This window comes from Anolis sagrei, chromosome 2, assembly GCF_037176765.1.
Source record: "Anolis sagrei isolate rAnoSag1 chromosome 2, rAnoSag1.mat, whole genome shotgun sequence".
Taxonomy (NCBI): Eukaryota; Metazoa; Chordata; class Lepidosauria; order Squamata; family Dactyloidae; genus Anolis; species Anolis sagrei.
Genome location: NC_090022.1, coordinates 27,790,198 through 27,805,492, shown reverse-complemented (window position 1 = coordinate 27,805,492; position 15,295 = coordinate 27,790,198). Strand labels below are relative to the sequence as shown.

At 42.8% G+C, this 15,295-nt stretch overlaps 1 protein-coding gene across 2 annotated transcripts in view; it reads right to left on the bottom strand.

Annotated features, from left to right (window-relative positions):
* LOC132769463 (laminin subunit beta-1-like) overlaps positions 1 to 15,295 on the bottom strand; it is a 99,408-nt gene that overhangs the window by 41,355 nt on the left and 42,758 nt on the right. For both annotated transcript variants that reach the window (XM_060766509.2, XM_060766508.2), the window contains exons 10-17: positions 14,813 to 15,001; positions 13,753 to 13,932; positions 11,412 to 11,524; positions 8,182 to 8,261; positions 3,848 to 4,004; positions 2,951 to 3,103; positions 2,629 to 2,787; positions 2,203 to 2,324 (exon numbers count right to left, since the gene is read on the bottom strand). In XM_060766509.2, the coding sequence (XP_060622492.2) occupies positions 2,203 to 2,324; positions 2,629 to 2,787; positions 2,951 to 3,103; positions 3,848 to 4,004; positions 8,182 to 8,261; positions 11,412 to 11,524; positions 13,753 to 13,932; positions 14,813 to 15,001 (1,153 nt within the window). The remainder of the gene's footprint in view (positions 1 to 2,202; positions 2,325 to 2,628; positions 2,788 to 2,950; positions 3,104 to 3,847; positions 4,005 to 8,181; positions 8,262 to 11,411; positions 11,525 to 13,752; positions 13,933 to 14,812; positions 15,002 to 15,295) is intronic.

Here is a 15,295-nt window from a genome sequence, read left to right as displayed (position 1 = left end):
TGCCCGGGAAGCAGGCTGAGCCCGGGACTTTTGGATACTGTTACATATTTGTTCAGGCTTGAGCTATGCACGTGCAGAGAGAGAAGAGTGAAGCAGAGAGAGAAAGAGTGTGCTCTCGCTTCATGAGCTTCTGAAGGAGTTTATCCATATGGACAAAGAAAAACCATTTCAAATCTCTCATAAAAGGACTTTATGTGAGTTGATGCAACTGATCACATTGTGCTTATGTTGTTGTGAACTACGAAGAGTAAACTTGTTCTTTACTGTTCACCTGTGTGGCATATTCTCTTTCTCTGGCAAGGCAGTGTGTGGGCTGATCAAACGTAAACTACACATGGTTTATTTTACATTATGCCACAATCTACACTGCCCTATAATCCAGTTTCTGAATCCAGATTATCTTTGAACTGGATGATATGAGTCTATATTGCCATATAATCCAGTTCAAAACAAATACTTTGGATTCAGAAACTGGATTATATGGCAGTGTAGATGAGGCCTAACTTTTAACATTACCTCTTCCAAGAAGGGGCTGAACATCGAATATGATCTGTTTTATTTTACTGTAAACATGAAACAGGAATAATACACTTTGGTGCCCTAACTCCTGTTCTGAGAATAGCCAAACTTGTTTCAGACTGTCATCACTCACACATAATATTCGTAATTAAAGAGCTCCAAACTAATTATTAGCGACATGAGGCAAGTGATAATTGAAAGCAGATTAAAAAAAGAACACTTGAGTGTTGTCAGGAAGCAATGTGGGATGTAATTAAGGGCTGGAAATGGCAGGGTCTTAATTTCCATGAAATGTTCACACTGGCTGTACAAGAGGCCCCATCTATACTGCCATAATTATGATCATCTGGGGAGATCCTCCTCGTTGTTCCCTCATTGTTGCAATCGCATCTGGCGGGGACAAGGGACAGAGCCTTTTCTGTGATGGCCCCCCAGCTATGGAACTCCCTCCTGAGTAAAATTAGATCTGCTGCATCCCTCTTGACCTTCCGGAAACAAGCAAAATCCTGGCTATGGGATCAGGCCTTTGTAGATTAGGCTGACCTGCTGATGTGACAATTTATATAGAATGGATGGACTTTTTTTTTTTGTCGTGTCAGGAGCATCCTGTTGTGAGAGAATTGGCCGTCTGCAAGGACGTTGCCCAGGGGACGCCCGGATGATTTTGATGTTTTATCATCCTTGTGGGAGGCTTCACTCATGTCCCTGCATGAGGAGCTGGAGCCGATAGAGGGAGCTCATCCGCCTCTCCCCGGATTCGAACCTGCGACCTGTCGGTCTTCAGTCCTGCCGGCACAGGGGTTTAACCCACTGCGCCACTGGGGGCTCCAACGGATGGACTGCCCTTGGATGGTGATTTAAACCAGTGACCACTGACTGCTTGATTGTTTTTATACTGTTTTATATTGTTTTATACTGTTTTATATTGTTATTATTATATTTCTGTTAAATTGTATATTTATGTTTTTTGATGTGGGTAGGACGGGATATAAAAGCCCGAAATATATACATAAATAAATAAATAAATAATGCAGATTGAACTGGATTATATAGCAGTGTAGACTCATATAGTCCAATTCAATGTAGTTCAGTCTGCATTATAACAGTCTACGCTGAGCATATAATGAAGTTCAAACTGTATAATATAGCAATGTAAATCATAGAATCATAGCTTTGGAAGAGACCTCATGGGCCATCCAGTCCAACCCCCTGCCAAGAAGCAGGAATATTGCATTCAAAGCACCCCTGACAGATGGCCATCCAGTCTCTGTTTAAAAGACTCAAAAGAAGGAGCCTCCACCACACTCCGGGGCAGAGAGTTCCACTGCTGAACGGATCTCACAGTCAGGAAGTTCTTCCAAATATTCAGATGGAATCTTCTTTCTTGTAGTTTGATGCCATTGTGGAGCTGGAGTCTCTGCTTCTAAGGTTGTCTCTACACTGTCGAGTTAATGCTGCTTGAAAGCCCTTTAACTGACATAGCTCAGTGCTGTAGAATCATGTGAGTTGTAGTTTGGTGAGGGGTCAACACAATTTGGCAGAGGTGGATAAAGACCTTGTGAAATGCCAGCTCCCATGATTGCATAGTTATTGATCCATGACAGCTCAAGTTGTGTCAAGCTGCTTTAATTCTATAGTGTAGAGATGCACCTAAACCATGGCTTCTCCTCCTTTCGTCCTCACCTGGAACTGTGTGGCAGGCTCTCTCGGTACATCTGCTCTGAAGGTAGCACATTGCCACAGCGGGGGCTCATGGGTAAAGCCTGCGAGCTGACACTGACCACAGCTTCCCAATCCTCTGTAGACTGAAGCAAGATAAACAGATTTAAAGTAGAACAAATAATATTCTTCTCCACGTGCCTAAAATAGACTGTATCAGAAACTGTTTAAAATGAAAAAAAAAAAAAAAGAAAATGCATGAAAATGCATGCAAAAGGGGAAAAAACACTTTGGTCTAAAGTTTCTGTTACATTCCTTCCTCTCTTGAAGCATTAGATTCAAGGGGACAGAAGAGAGTATTCTTGCTGTCCTAGCAATCTTTCCCACACTTGTGTTTTATAACATTGCTCAGTACACAGAATAGCACCCCTCATATATTCTTCCACATACCTCTGGTTCATAGCGCAGAAGGATGTCATAGTCCATGGGGTAGGGAATGTTGCTAATATGGAAAGATAAACCAGCCCCATCCCGAACACGAGCAAAGCCTGGTCCTGTCCATGTAATCATGTGACCTGTATGCTCACGTTGTATGACTTCTACATCAGGCTGTAGGTGAAAACATATGATTAGTAAAGTCATGGGTTCTACATAGTCTTGAGTATTTGTAATCCCAACCCACCTCACAAGTGGAATCACAATCAGAAGCACATTGTTTGGAGCCTTCCCACTATTTTCTACTAGACTCCACTTTCTCTCCTTAATTACAAACCTTTTGCTGAAGCTGCCGAGCTCGCCGAAGGGCTCCTCGCTGCTGTAAGACTCTTATGGTGCTGTGCTGGCGCCGCAGCCGCACTTTCCGCCCATTTTGGACTCCGTTATAATACTCCACACAGTCTACTGGGGCCTCAGGACGCAAAGCACCCTATGACAGAGACGCATTTTCAAAAATGGCACCAGTAGTTGATCCTTGTTACTAACAGACACACCTATTAGTGATCCAGTGAGCCCAATTATAGGTTTTTCAGTACTATTCAGAATTTGGAAATTTTTGATGTGTATCTACCAGTCAGTATGGTCACTGGAACTAGTCGACCTTTGCAACCCGAAAGACAGTTGCATCTGTCAAGTAGGAAACTTAGGTACCACCTATGTGTGGGGAGGCTAATTTAACTAATTTACGAGGCCATAAAAAAGACTCCACAAAGCACTCCAGCAAAAGCATGCGGGGAATGCGGAAGTACTTAATCAGTGTCGCAGATGGACGATGAAAGCAACAGCTCCCCTGGTGGCCAGAAAAGTTAAATAGCCTATGATTGTCTGTCTATATCTGTTGTGTGTCTTTGGCATTGAATGTTTGACATATATGTGTACATTGTAATCCGCCCTGAGTCCCCTGTGGGGTGAGAAGGGCAGAATATAAATACTGTAAATAAATAAATAAAAGAAATAGAATCCAGTTCAAAGCAGATAACCTAGGATAAGATCCTGGGATATAGAGCAGTGTAGATCCAGCTGTAGACAAAGAAGAAGCACATAAACAAAAGTATTCCCCCTATTCAAATCACAAGTGCTTGCTATTTGTATGTATTTTCCTCTGCGTATGAACAAGGATGTTGTGCTTCTCCTCCCCAAATCTGGCTCCCTCATCCTCTGTTTGCACACTCACCGGTAGGCTCTGATGGGTTGGTGGAAGACCTGTGGCATGTTCAGCTTCATACATGTAGTAGTCCAAGGGCATGCAGAAGAACCCAGGCTGTACATCATCACACTGGCGCCCCATGAAGTGAGGTCGACAGGGGCACTGGCCGTCATCCATAGAGCATCTGGAGACATACAGAGGGCATGATACCAAATCAAGACTTATAGTAGCAGGTATGTCCTTAAGCAGCTTATACAACTGGGGTGGATATGAAAATGGCAACAATAAAGGTAGAAGGAGAGGGGAAGGTACACATTCCAAATCACTCTTGACTTATGTTTGATTCAAGAGGATTGAGGCACAAACTCCCAGTTACAGACTCTCTGTTCATTTTGACTGAATGGTTATCTCTTGTGGCTGTTTCTTGGAGTTAGGGATTGTGGGCAAAAGGAGCCAGGCTAACAATATTTCTGCCAAGTAGAACTTTGGGATTCATTTTAAACCTACACCCCTCAAAATATAATGGCCATGTTGGCTGGGGAACTGTAGAAACTGTAGTTTAAAAAGTTACTTTGTGCTGTGAAAAACTATGAATCTAAAAGGACTCACATGGAATGAGTAAGGCCCCAGCTACACTGTTGTAGTTCAGCCTGTAATTGTGTCTGATGTTCATGATGGGAATGAGAATGAAGGATTTTCTGGGCATGGGTCTGTTGTCAATGGGGATGAGGGTTTGCCTGTGCCTGAGTTAAGGTCAGACGAGAGGCTCGAGGTGTCTCATGAAGATTCACAAGGTCACATTCCTGGGAGAGGCCCTCAACAGCCTTTCTCTGTGAAACTGTCTTCTGAAGATGATTTGTCAGGTGCAGAGTTTAATGAGAGTGACGATAGAAAGCAATACTTTTGTAAACAGAGATGAAGTTCTCAGGGGCAACAAAGGTCAATTCGTTTGCAGGAAAAGAGAGATAAGAAACAGTTATCTACTTATAAGGGCAAGAGAAATGTTTTCCTTTCAGTTCTGGGGTCAGGAAAAGCTTTATGTTGATACAAGGGAAAGAATTGCCTCAGTCTTGTCAATGTTGGAATTTCATGACGGTCTTGTTTCCAAGTGTTCCTAGTTTCATGTACCAAGTTTTGTTAGGCTCCTGATCTGTGTATTGGATTTTCATGCTGCCTTGTTCTATGGATTGTGTACCTTTGAATCTTGTGTTTTACCTTGTGCCTTGTGACTATCCTTTATCTTGGGACTATACTGTTTTTACCATTTTTACTTTTACTGATTGCTGATGTTACCAAGCTGGTGTTGTGTTCAAAGTCAGAGATGTTCCTGCTCTGGAGTACAACATCTATTGCCATATAATGCAGTTTCAGGATGCAGATTAACTGCATTGAACTGGATTATATATAATCCAATGCAGCTCAATGTGCATTATATAAGTCTACACCAGGCATGGACAAACTTTGGCCCTCCAGGTGTTTTGCCCATGCCTGGTCTACACTGACCATTCTAATGCAGTTCAAACTATTATAATGGAGAGAGGAAAGAAAAGTATGAAGAAGTTCAGCAATCCTGGCAAGGCAAGGGATGGGAACAGTGTGATCTTCCAATTACTACTGGACTGCATCTCCTAACAGTTCAAGCCATCAATGCCAATGGCAGAGAATGCTTAAAGTTACAGTCCAGCAGTATTTGTGGAGTGTCACATGGCTGACACTTCTGGGCTACATGCTGCCATACTGAGAAACAGAAACTAGTACAGAGATAGGGATGGGAGAGAAAGAGAGAGAGAGAGGGAAAGCTTGGCTCAACTGAGCCCTGCTTCACACAACAATAATACCGGCAATTAAAATACTCCATGCCCAGCTAGGTGCAGCTTCCACATCATGCTGAGTCAGACAGATGCATACTGTAGCATCTTCATATCATTGGTCCATTGATTATATGTCCAGAGGGTAAGGAGAAGTTGAGAATAACAAATGTGGTGATTTCCATGTATTTGCCGAGCTTGGCATATGCAACATGCTGAGTGTGGCTTAAATAAATGCTAATTCCTATCTCCCAGTTAAAATTAGATGGCAGCACATTGAGCCATTCTGCTCCATATTCCAGCAAGAGCTGGTACAGGAAGCACCTGTGGTGGTGCAATGGGTTAAACTGTTCAACTGTTGAATCTGCTGACCTAATGGTTGGCAGTTTGAAGCCATGGATTGGGGTGAGCTCCCGTTGTTAGCCCTAGCTTCTTCCAACCTAGCAATTTGAAAACATGCAAATATTAGCAAATCAATAGATACCGCTTTGGTGGGAAGGTAATAAAGGCACCCATGGAGCTATGCCAGTAACATGACCAGAAGGTGTCTATGTACAACAGGCTCCTTGGCTTGGAAATAGAACAAGAGCACTTCCCCAGGGACAGAGTCGAGCATGGCCTCCTTTACCTTTGTTCTGTGTGTTTGTATGTCATTGTTATTCCACTGTATTAAAGGCATTAAATGTTTGCCTATCTATGGATGATATTATCCACTCTGAGTCCCCTCGGGAGATAGAGTGGAATATAAATAAAGTGTTGTTGTTGTTGTTGTTGTGTGATGATACAATAAATCACAGAACTTGCACTAGAATCATATAATTCTAATAGAATTAGAATGTTTTAATAAAGTGTCAGTAAAGGTTAAACTGCTGAGCTGCTGAACTTGCTGACCAAAAGGTTGGCGGTTTGAATCCAGGGAGCAGGGTGAGCTCCTGCTGTTAGTCCCAGCTTCTGCCAAACTAGCAGTTCAAAAACATGCAAATGTGAGTAGGTCAATTGGTACCACTGCGGTTGGAAGGTAACTATGCTCCATGCATTCATACTGGCAACGTGACCTTGGAGGTGTCTATGGTCAACGCTGGCTCTTTGGCTTAGAAATGGAGATGAGCACCAACCCCCAGAGTTGGACATGACTAGACTTAATATCAGGGGAAACCTTTACCTTTAAAAAGTCACATGCCCAATAGCTACAGAGGAACGTGAGCTCACTTCCAGTAGTATTACAGAGGGGCTAAGCACAGAATCCCCCAAATAGAATGAGTGAGAAACAATTGGAATCATAGAATTGGAAGAGATTACCAGTCCAACCCCCTGCCATCCAAGAATATACAATCAAAGCCCTCCTGAGAGATGGCCATCCAGTTTGCGCTTTAAAATCTCCCCACTCCCCGGATTCAAACCACCAACCTGTCAGTGAGTTCTTGAGCCAAGGGGCAACCACAGAGAAGGCCCTCTCCCTCATCCCCATGGCTCATGCCTGTGACGGAGGCGGGAGAGAGAGAAGGGCCTCCCTCTAATATCAAAGAGATTGATATTGGTTTCATCTGTCACAGAATGTCATTCCAGTGAGGAAAATAGGCAAAGTTTGAAAATCAGAGGTATTTTAGGAGCCCAACTATGGAGAACTAATGGTTTAGCTCCCAAACCACCCATCTTGTCTCATGATTGTCCTGTCAAACAATCATTTATGTACGTCTTTTATTCATGTTAGGAGAGACTTGAGAAACTGCAAGTTGCTTCTGGTGTGAGAGAACTGGCCATTGGCAAGAATGTTGTCCGGGGAACACCCGAATGTTTGATATTTTACTATCCTGTGGGGTGCCTTTCTTATGTCTCCGGATGGGAAGCTAGAGCTGAAATGGGAGCTTACCCCACTCCCCGGATTCAAACCACCAACCTGTCAGTCAGCAGTCCTACCGGCACAAGGGTTTAACCCATCGTGCCATCAGGGGCTCCTTTACATACGCTGAACATTTTGTCTAAACTCTCATTAGGAAAAGTGAAAACATTTCCAAACCGTAATAAATGGGACGCACATAGCACACTTGCCAATTTTGCTACTCGGTTTTGACTTTCTGACACTTTGCACGAATGATCAGATGAATGAATAAATATTTGTCTTGACACTGGGCCACAATGAAGTCATAATATGCAGCATTAGACAAGCATGGCACAGGCACCTGCAAAACTATATATTTCACTCACTCATCATTTAAACAAAGGACTATAAATGCAGTTAAAATGCTCAAAGGTATTATCAACACTGCAAAAGCACACTAAGCAACCTTTTCCAGCGATGCTGCAAATGTGTACGTACAAAGCCACACCTGAGAGCATACGCACCGGAGCAGTGAATTGCTTACCACGTGATGGCATACACTTTGTTATGGAGCCTGCCCACTACCAACAGAGTCAGTTTATGCAGGATCACATACTTCCATCCCCTGGGCCCCTGTCAATAAAATGGCCCTGAGAATATGGAAGTTGGCCATCCACAGACCTCCCGTTCCACCCACCCTCCTCCGCCCAGTCTTTTCTCACTGCTTCTCCTACCTGTTGCTGTAAGCCCCTCCGAAATCGCAAGCGCAGCCCCTGCAGCCAGTCATGTCATAGCTCAGGCCCCAATATTCTGGCTGTGAAGGAGGAGAATAAGCAGGAATCAGTCCCAAGGTACACACAAGACTAACATGGAGGTTCATTGTAACAGAGGGTCTTTACCCAATAGTCCATGAAACTAGTGCATAACCCTATAGCCCAGTGGTTCTCAACCTTCCTAATGCCTTGACATCTTAATACAGTTCCTCATGCTGTGGTGACCCCCAGCAATACAATTATTTTCGTTGCTACTTCATAACTGTAATTTATTTATTTATTTACCATATTTATATACCGCCTTTCTCAGCCCAGAGGCAATTCAAGGCAGTAATTTTGCTACTGTTATGAATCATAATGGGCAGGATGTATTTTCAAATTCGGCACAAATACCTGATACACCCAAATTTGAATACTGGTAGAGTTGGTGGGGGGATTGATTTTGTCATTTGGGAATTGTAGTTGTGCTGGTACAGCTGTACCAAAAGCTCCAACTTCCTTTCTTTCTTTGAGTGTTTGCATGTATTCCAAAGTTCCATGCATTTTGCAATAAGGTGACTTCCCTTGATTTGCAATTATAGGGCCAATGACCCATCAATCATTGTTAAATTTTGGTTCTGCCCATTTCCCCAGGGCCCTGGGAGGAGAGGGAGCCATTTTTCGTCAGTCTTGCATTGGAAAGCTTAGCTACAGGACGTGGGTTAGCTCCACCTGTAGAGAAGCTTCGTTTTTCATAGTGTCCGGGGGAAATTCCAGGGGAAAACAGTTCCAAAGGACTCCAGCTGGAGAATCTACAAAGCTTTGACTGGTAAGTCTACTCGGGACCCAAGAAGCAGTTTGGAGCCGGGAGTAGAGCCCACACCAGCTAGGTTTAGAAAGTAGATTTCCCAAGGAGGGGTTAAAAAGGGTTTTCCTCTTAAAGAAAAGAAACAGTTCACAAAGCCAGTTGCCTGTCCCTTGTGGACAAGATTAAGAAAACCACCAGTTGATTCAAAGCCGCGAAGCATTTGTTTAATTTGTTGAAGATCTAAGAAGTATTTGATTGTTTGTTGAAGACTTAAGCAATAATAAAGGACTTTGTTAAACCTTTCAAGCTTCTAAAGACTCTGTATAGGAAAATCCTTAGGGCTTCTCACTTGAGGCACCCCAGCTTCCCGCTGGGCACAAAGAGCACGTCCTGTTCAAAAGCCAATGGCTATAGGCCCAGCGCATGACAGCACAGTAGTTGCTGGGCTTTATAGTTCAACTACAATCAAAGAGCATTCTGAACTCTACCAACGATAGGACTGAACCAAACTTGGTACACAAAACTCCCATGACCAACAGAAAATATTGGAAGGGTTTGGTGGGGATTGACCTTGAGTTTTGGAGTTGTAGTTCACCTACATCCAGAGAGCACTGTGGACTCAAACAATGATGGATCTGGGCCAAACTTGGCACAAATACTCAATATGCCCAAATGTGAATACTGGTGGAGTTCGGGGAAAATAGATCTTGACATTTGGGAGTTGGAGTTATAATAATAATATATAATAATAAACTTTATTTATACCCCGCCACCATCTCCCCGATGGGGACTCGGAGCGGCTTACATGAGGCCAAGCCCAAACAACAAATTACAACAGAGTAAAACCGAAAACGCAAACCGAAAATGCAAACAATAAACAGCAACATCATAATTATATAAAACATGTGAATATATAACAATATAAAATTATAATAAGCACAAACACAATGACAATGGATGGGGATTTATAGTTCACCTACAATCAAAGAGCATTCTGAACCCGATTAATGACAGAATTGGGCCAAAATTCCCACACAGAAACCCCATGACTGACAGAAAATAACTGTGTTTTGTGATGGTCTTTGGTGACCCTTCTGGCACTCCCTCATGACCCCCCCCCCCCCGGGGTCCTGACCACCAGGTTGAGAAACCCTGCCATAGTCCATGAACCTATTTTTCTTTTATTTTGTCCTGTTCCTTTAAAATAGTGTATAATTACCTTTGGGAGAGAAGAGTGTCAATTTGTTTCATAAGATTCTCAGGGCCCTTCCGCACAGCCATTTAACCCAGAATATCAAGGCAGATAATTCACAATATCTGCTTTGAACAGGGTTATCTCCGTATATTGCCATATAGTTCAATTTGGATTTTATACAGCTGTGTGGAAGGGGTCTCAGAGTGAGCTGTGATCATCCAGCCTCCTCCCAGTAGACTCAAATCAAGGAAAAGCTTTATGAGAACTACCATTCCTCTTGGCATCCCCCCAGCAACAGCAAGGGTATCCTTCTGGGCAGCTAAACCAGGAAATCCCAAATGGATGACTCCCCACGAGGGTCTTCCTCCAGGGGCAAACCAAGAATGGGCAACTTGAAAGTCCCTGAACAGACTCAGAAGTGGAGTGGGCTGATCAAAAGACAACCTGGCAAAATGGCACTACCTAGAAGTATGCTCTATCTTGTGAGAATGTGGAGCAGAACAGACAACTCCGTCCACTATGCCATGTCTCATGTACAGAGGAGGAATTGTTGGAGGCTACAGACAATGCTGTTGCCCGTTTCTGGTCAAATGATATTTAACTACCTGTGCTCCTTCTATTTCTATCAGTTTTATTATAATTTATGCAATGCTTTTGATATGAAATAATAAAATCCCCATTCTCAAACATTAAGAGCAGTTGCTCATACATCAAACTCAAGGCCCGTTGGCCAAATCCAGCCTGGCATCTCATGTGGCATTCCAGATACTGGATACCAACAAATTCCTCATCATTTGCATCATGATTAGAGCTAATGGGAGTTGGGATGCAGTCACATCTGGAGGGGTGCGGTTTGTTCTGTTTTGTCAGGAGAATGGGATTTGAATGTAGATACAAGGCTTGTGGATATGGTGTTTGACTTTCAAATGTCTTTTAACCCTTCCCCAACCTCAAAGTCATCAAGTTACAATTCTCATTATCCCCAGTGCACAGGGCAGATCATCAAAACTGATGGAAGTTATCATTCAATGACATTTGAGGACCCACACTGAGAAAAAAAAAACCTAAAAAGCACCGACCACTATGTAAAAACACTATAGTTCTCCATCCATGGATTCAACGGCCCTTTGAATACAACCATAAGGCAAGTGTGGTCCCCAATGAAAATGAGTTTCACGCCCCTAGTCTAATGCTATATCGTCTACTTACCAGACACTGGTTGCAATATCGCCCTGTGACAAAACGCTTGCAATAGCAGTCACCACTGATATGGTCACAAGGGCTGTTCCCTGCAATGATCCCACGGGGGTCACACCTGCAGGCTGAAAACACAGCACCGGTTTTCATAGGTTTCCTGATTTCTAATGCAACTTTACAGAGCAAAAATGCTGTAGTATCACTAGTGCCTGGCCTGGTTTAAAAGGCTCATAGACTCCAGCTCACCCTATACCAGGCATGGGCAAACTTGGGCCCTCCAGGTGTTTTGGATTTCAACTCTCACAATTCCTAGCAGCCTGCACCTAGCACCGGGGGCACTAGGTAATGTTATTTAAAAGCAACACCTAAAACTCATAGGCCTTAGCCACTCGAAAAATTTGGATTGCAGTTTGAGCTTTCCTGCTTCCAAATGTCCAGAAACTGGAATATTTCAGCCTTTTCCACACAGGCACTAAGAACCAACAGAAAACCGGTACAATGCACAGTTTCTATGGCTGGTACAGAAAGTTGAGAAGTTGATCTTCAAAGATCAAAGTGTTTATCCTCTAGCACAACATTATTCACTCTGACAGATAACAGACTGCTAGGGCATTTAGATGTTTTATCTCAGCAGGACACTTTTATGCCTTTGGGAGACTCTTTGGGGAACCCTCTGCTGGTTCCCCTCCATGCAGTTGCGGTAAAAAAAGTGTTGTTTTTTTAAAAAATGTTAAACAGTGCAAGCGGACCACAATCAATGCAAAAGCGAACTGTTACTTTTGGCTGCTTCTTGTAGAAACAATTCTCCCTTTGGTTAGAAAATGGTGGGATTGAGGCCAGCTTTGGTTATATCACACAGCCAAAAGGGAATCACTTTGCCAAGCAACTGAAGCTGGTACCTCCAAAACACGCACCAAATGCTCTGTCACTGACTTATGTTCACCTTTCTACAAACAGTAGGAAACTTTCCTGACATTATGCAGATAGTGAAATCAGATGCTATTGGAAATGGCAACCTTCTACAAGCCTCCTATACTAGTTATTTGTTATGTATACAACTCAGATTGCTTACTATATTATAAATGTGTGTATTGGTATGCAATTTTCCCTTAACTCTCTGTTGTCTGAGGTTGTGGGAGGAACTGCAGACCATGTGACCAGATATGGGAGTATTCAGACTGAGACTCCATTTTAGAAGTCAGTGTAATGTATAGTCAGTGTCAATGTTAAGTCAGCAGTGTCTTGTATAGTCAGTGTTTAATATGGTTTAGACAGACAAAGAGACTGAAAGAGAATCCTTAGAGAACTTACTGTTTAAACTTTCAACTAATAAGCAGTGTACCTGTATGCTGAATAGTAAGTAAACAAACTACGTTATTTTTGTCTCTTGGGAGCATGATTTAAAACCAAATATATTTTATGGGAGTGTAGATTTTTTGGGCAACTGAAATAACACTTCAGGAGATCTGCCATATATTGAGTGCATTGGCATGATCTTGGCTCCTAATAGTTCAAAGAAATAAGTCTAATAACTGAGAAAACTAATTTGCCTTGCATGAATACTAGTGGATTTTTTTCCACTAAAGAGAAGATTCACTCAGACGAGTTTTTAGCTCTTCTCAGGAAGCTCACACTTTACAAAAAGGTTATGCTTTTTCAATTAATCTCCAAAAGGTCACATTTCCAAAAGGCTTTGGAGATTCTGTTTTTTCCAAAAGGTTATGGATCCTTTCCCCAAAAGGTTATGCTTTTTCCAAAAGATGCAGTATGTATTGATATAATGCGCCCCAATTCCTTCCATTTCATCATGCAAAACAGTGTTAGCTTTTACTTCATCCTTCTCCACAAGCTCTAAGATGACTGCCTATAGGTTGTTTGGAAACATTAATGTTTAAACATTGGCAAGAATAAATATTCTTCAAAGCAAAACACTTGTAAATATTTCTTAAATTTTCCCAAAACTTGATTCTGCAGAGAGTGACATACATCCATACTAAGAATAATAAATGTGCTTCCCAACTGGTCCCACTATTCTATGATAATAAATATCTATCTTTATGCTAAGATTCTGCAAGAAAGCCACTGTTCTCCAAGGCTGGATCTATGCTTCTCCTTATCCCAGGATCTGATCCCAAATTATTTTCTTATCCCAGATTATCTGGCTATTGAGACTCATATAATCCAGTTCAATCTGGGATCAGATCCTGGGATATATGGCAGTGTAGATCCAGCCCAAATCACTTACGAGCTATATAGCCATACTACCACTCTTGGATTCCCCATTTACACCTAGAAAGTTGGGATGTGTTTGTCCCCTCTTATAAAGTCACCCTAGACAGTCACCAATACTAACGCTGGCAACCCAGAGGGTCGTTCTGGCTCAGTCCATAGAAGGCTTCTTTGCAGCTGTCACAACGCACGCCTTTGACATTGTCCTTGCAGCGGCACTGCCCCGCGATCATGCCCAAGGCCACATCTGTATGACTATCACATACGCCACCATCCAGTGAGCCCACTGGATCACAGTCACAGGCTATGGGACAAAAAGAAGAGATAGTGAGGCAGATGCATTTGGAATAATCATACTCATTATCTTGGGCAAGCATGAGGAGCTGAATCAGAGTCAGGATGTAAAGGAGTCCGAATGTAAAGGAGAAAAAGCACTGCAAACAATGCCAGGCTCTCAGTCAGGAAACTGGGATAAACATATCCCTTCTCATAACTCTTGCCACTATCCAAAAGAGCAGGAATAAGAGTAATTCTTGCCAGGTTATCAAAAAATAATTTAGTAGTAGTAGTAGTAGTAGTAGTAGTAGTAGTAATAATAATAATAATAATAATAATAATAATACACTTTATTTATATTCTGCTCTTCTCCCCTAAGGGACTCAGAGAGGATCACAGCATATACAGAAGACATAGACAAACATTCAATGCCTTACAATCACATACAAGAGACACACAAACACAAACAAAGGCAAAGGTTTCTCCTTTCATTTCCGGCTTCTGGAGGCAATGCTCATCTCTGCCTCTGAGGAGGTGCTTATCTCCATTTCCAGGCCAAGGAGCCTGCGTTGTCACCTTCTGGTCATATGGCTGGCAAGACTTCTTGGAGTGTCTTTTTGCCTTTTCCCGCAAAAGTGGTACCGTATTTATCTATTCACATTTGCATGTTTTCAAACAGCTAGATTGGCAAGAGCTAGGGCTAACAGCAGGAGCTCACCATGTCCCACAGATTCGAACTGCCGACCTTCAGGTCAGCAGTTCAGCAACACAAGGGTTTAACCCATTGCTCCACTGCAGCCCTTTTCTAGGAATCTCTAGGTCCTCCAAGATGACTCTCAGGTTAATATCCTCTGGAGCATAACAGAAAATGAGCTTAACACCACTGCATAGAATGAGGGAATACTCACGGATGCAGGCAGTGCTTGCGCGGATGTCAGCCATTGGGTTGCGATAGTAGAAGGGCTTGCAGAGCTGGCAGTGGCGCCCCATGGTGTTGTGTAGGCACTCGTCACAGACCCCGCCACTGGTGTTGCCCGTGGCCAGGTACACAGCCATGTCAAAGTGGCACCGATGTGAGTGCTCATTGCAGTTGCACTCTGCAGGGAAACCACAGGAGCAATGCAAGTTATGCTGCCAGAACATTACGCAAATGCAAACATTTCTGTAGGAATGCACAATTTTCAGGTCTCCGTCAAGACCTTGCTTGCAACCACTGGCTACACAATTTAAACCAGGACTGGAGAAACTTCGGCCCTCCAGGTATTTTTGGACTTCAACTCCCACAATTCTTCCACCCTGAGTCGCCTTCAGGCCGATATGGGCCGGGTAAAAATGATATAAATAAATAAAATAAATAAATAAACAACCTACCGAAACATAAAGATCCCCTC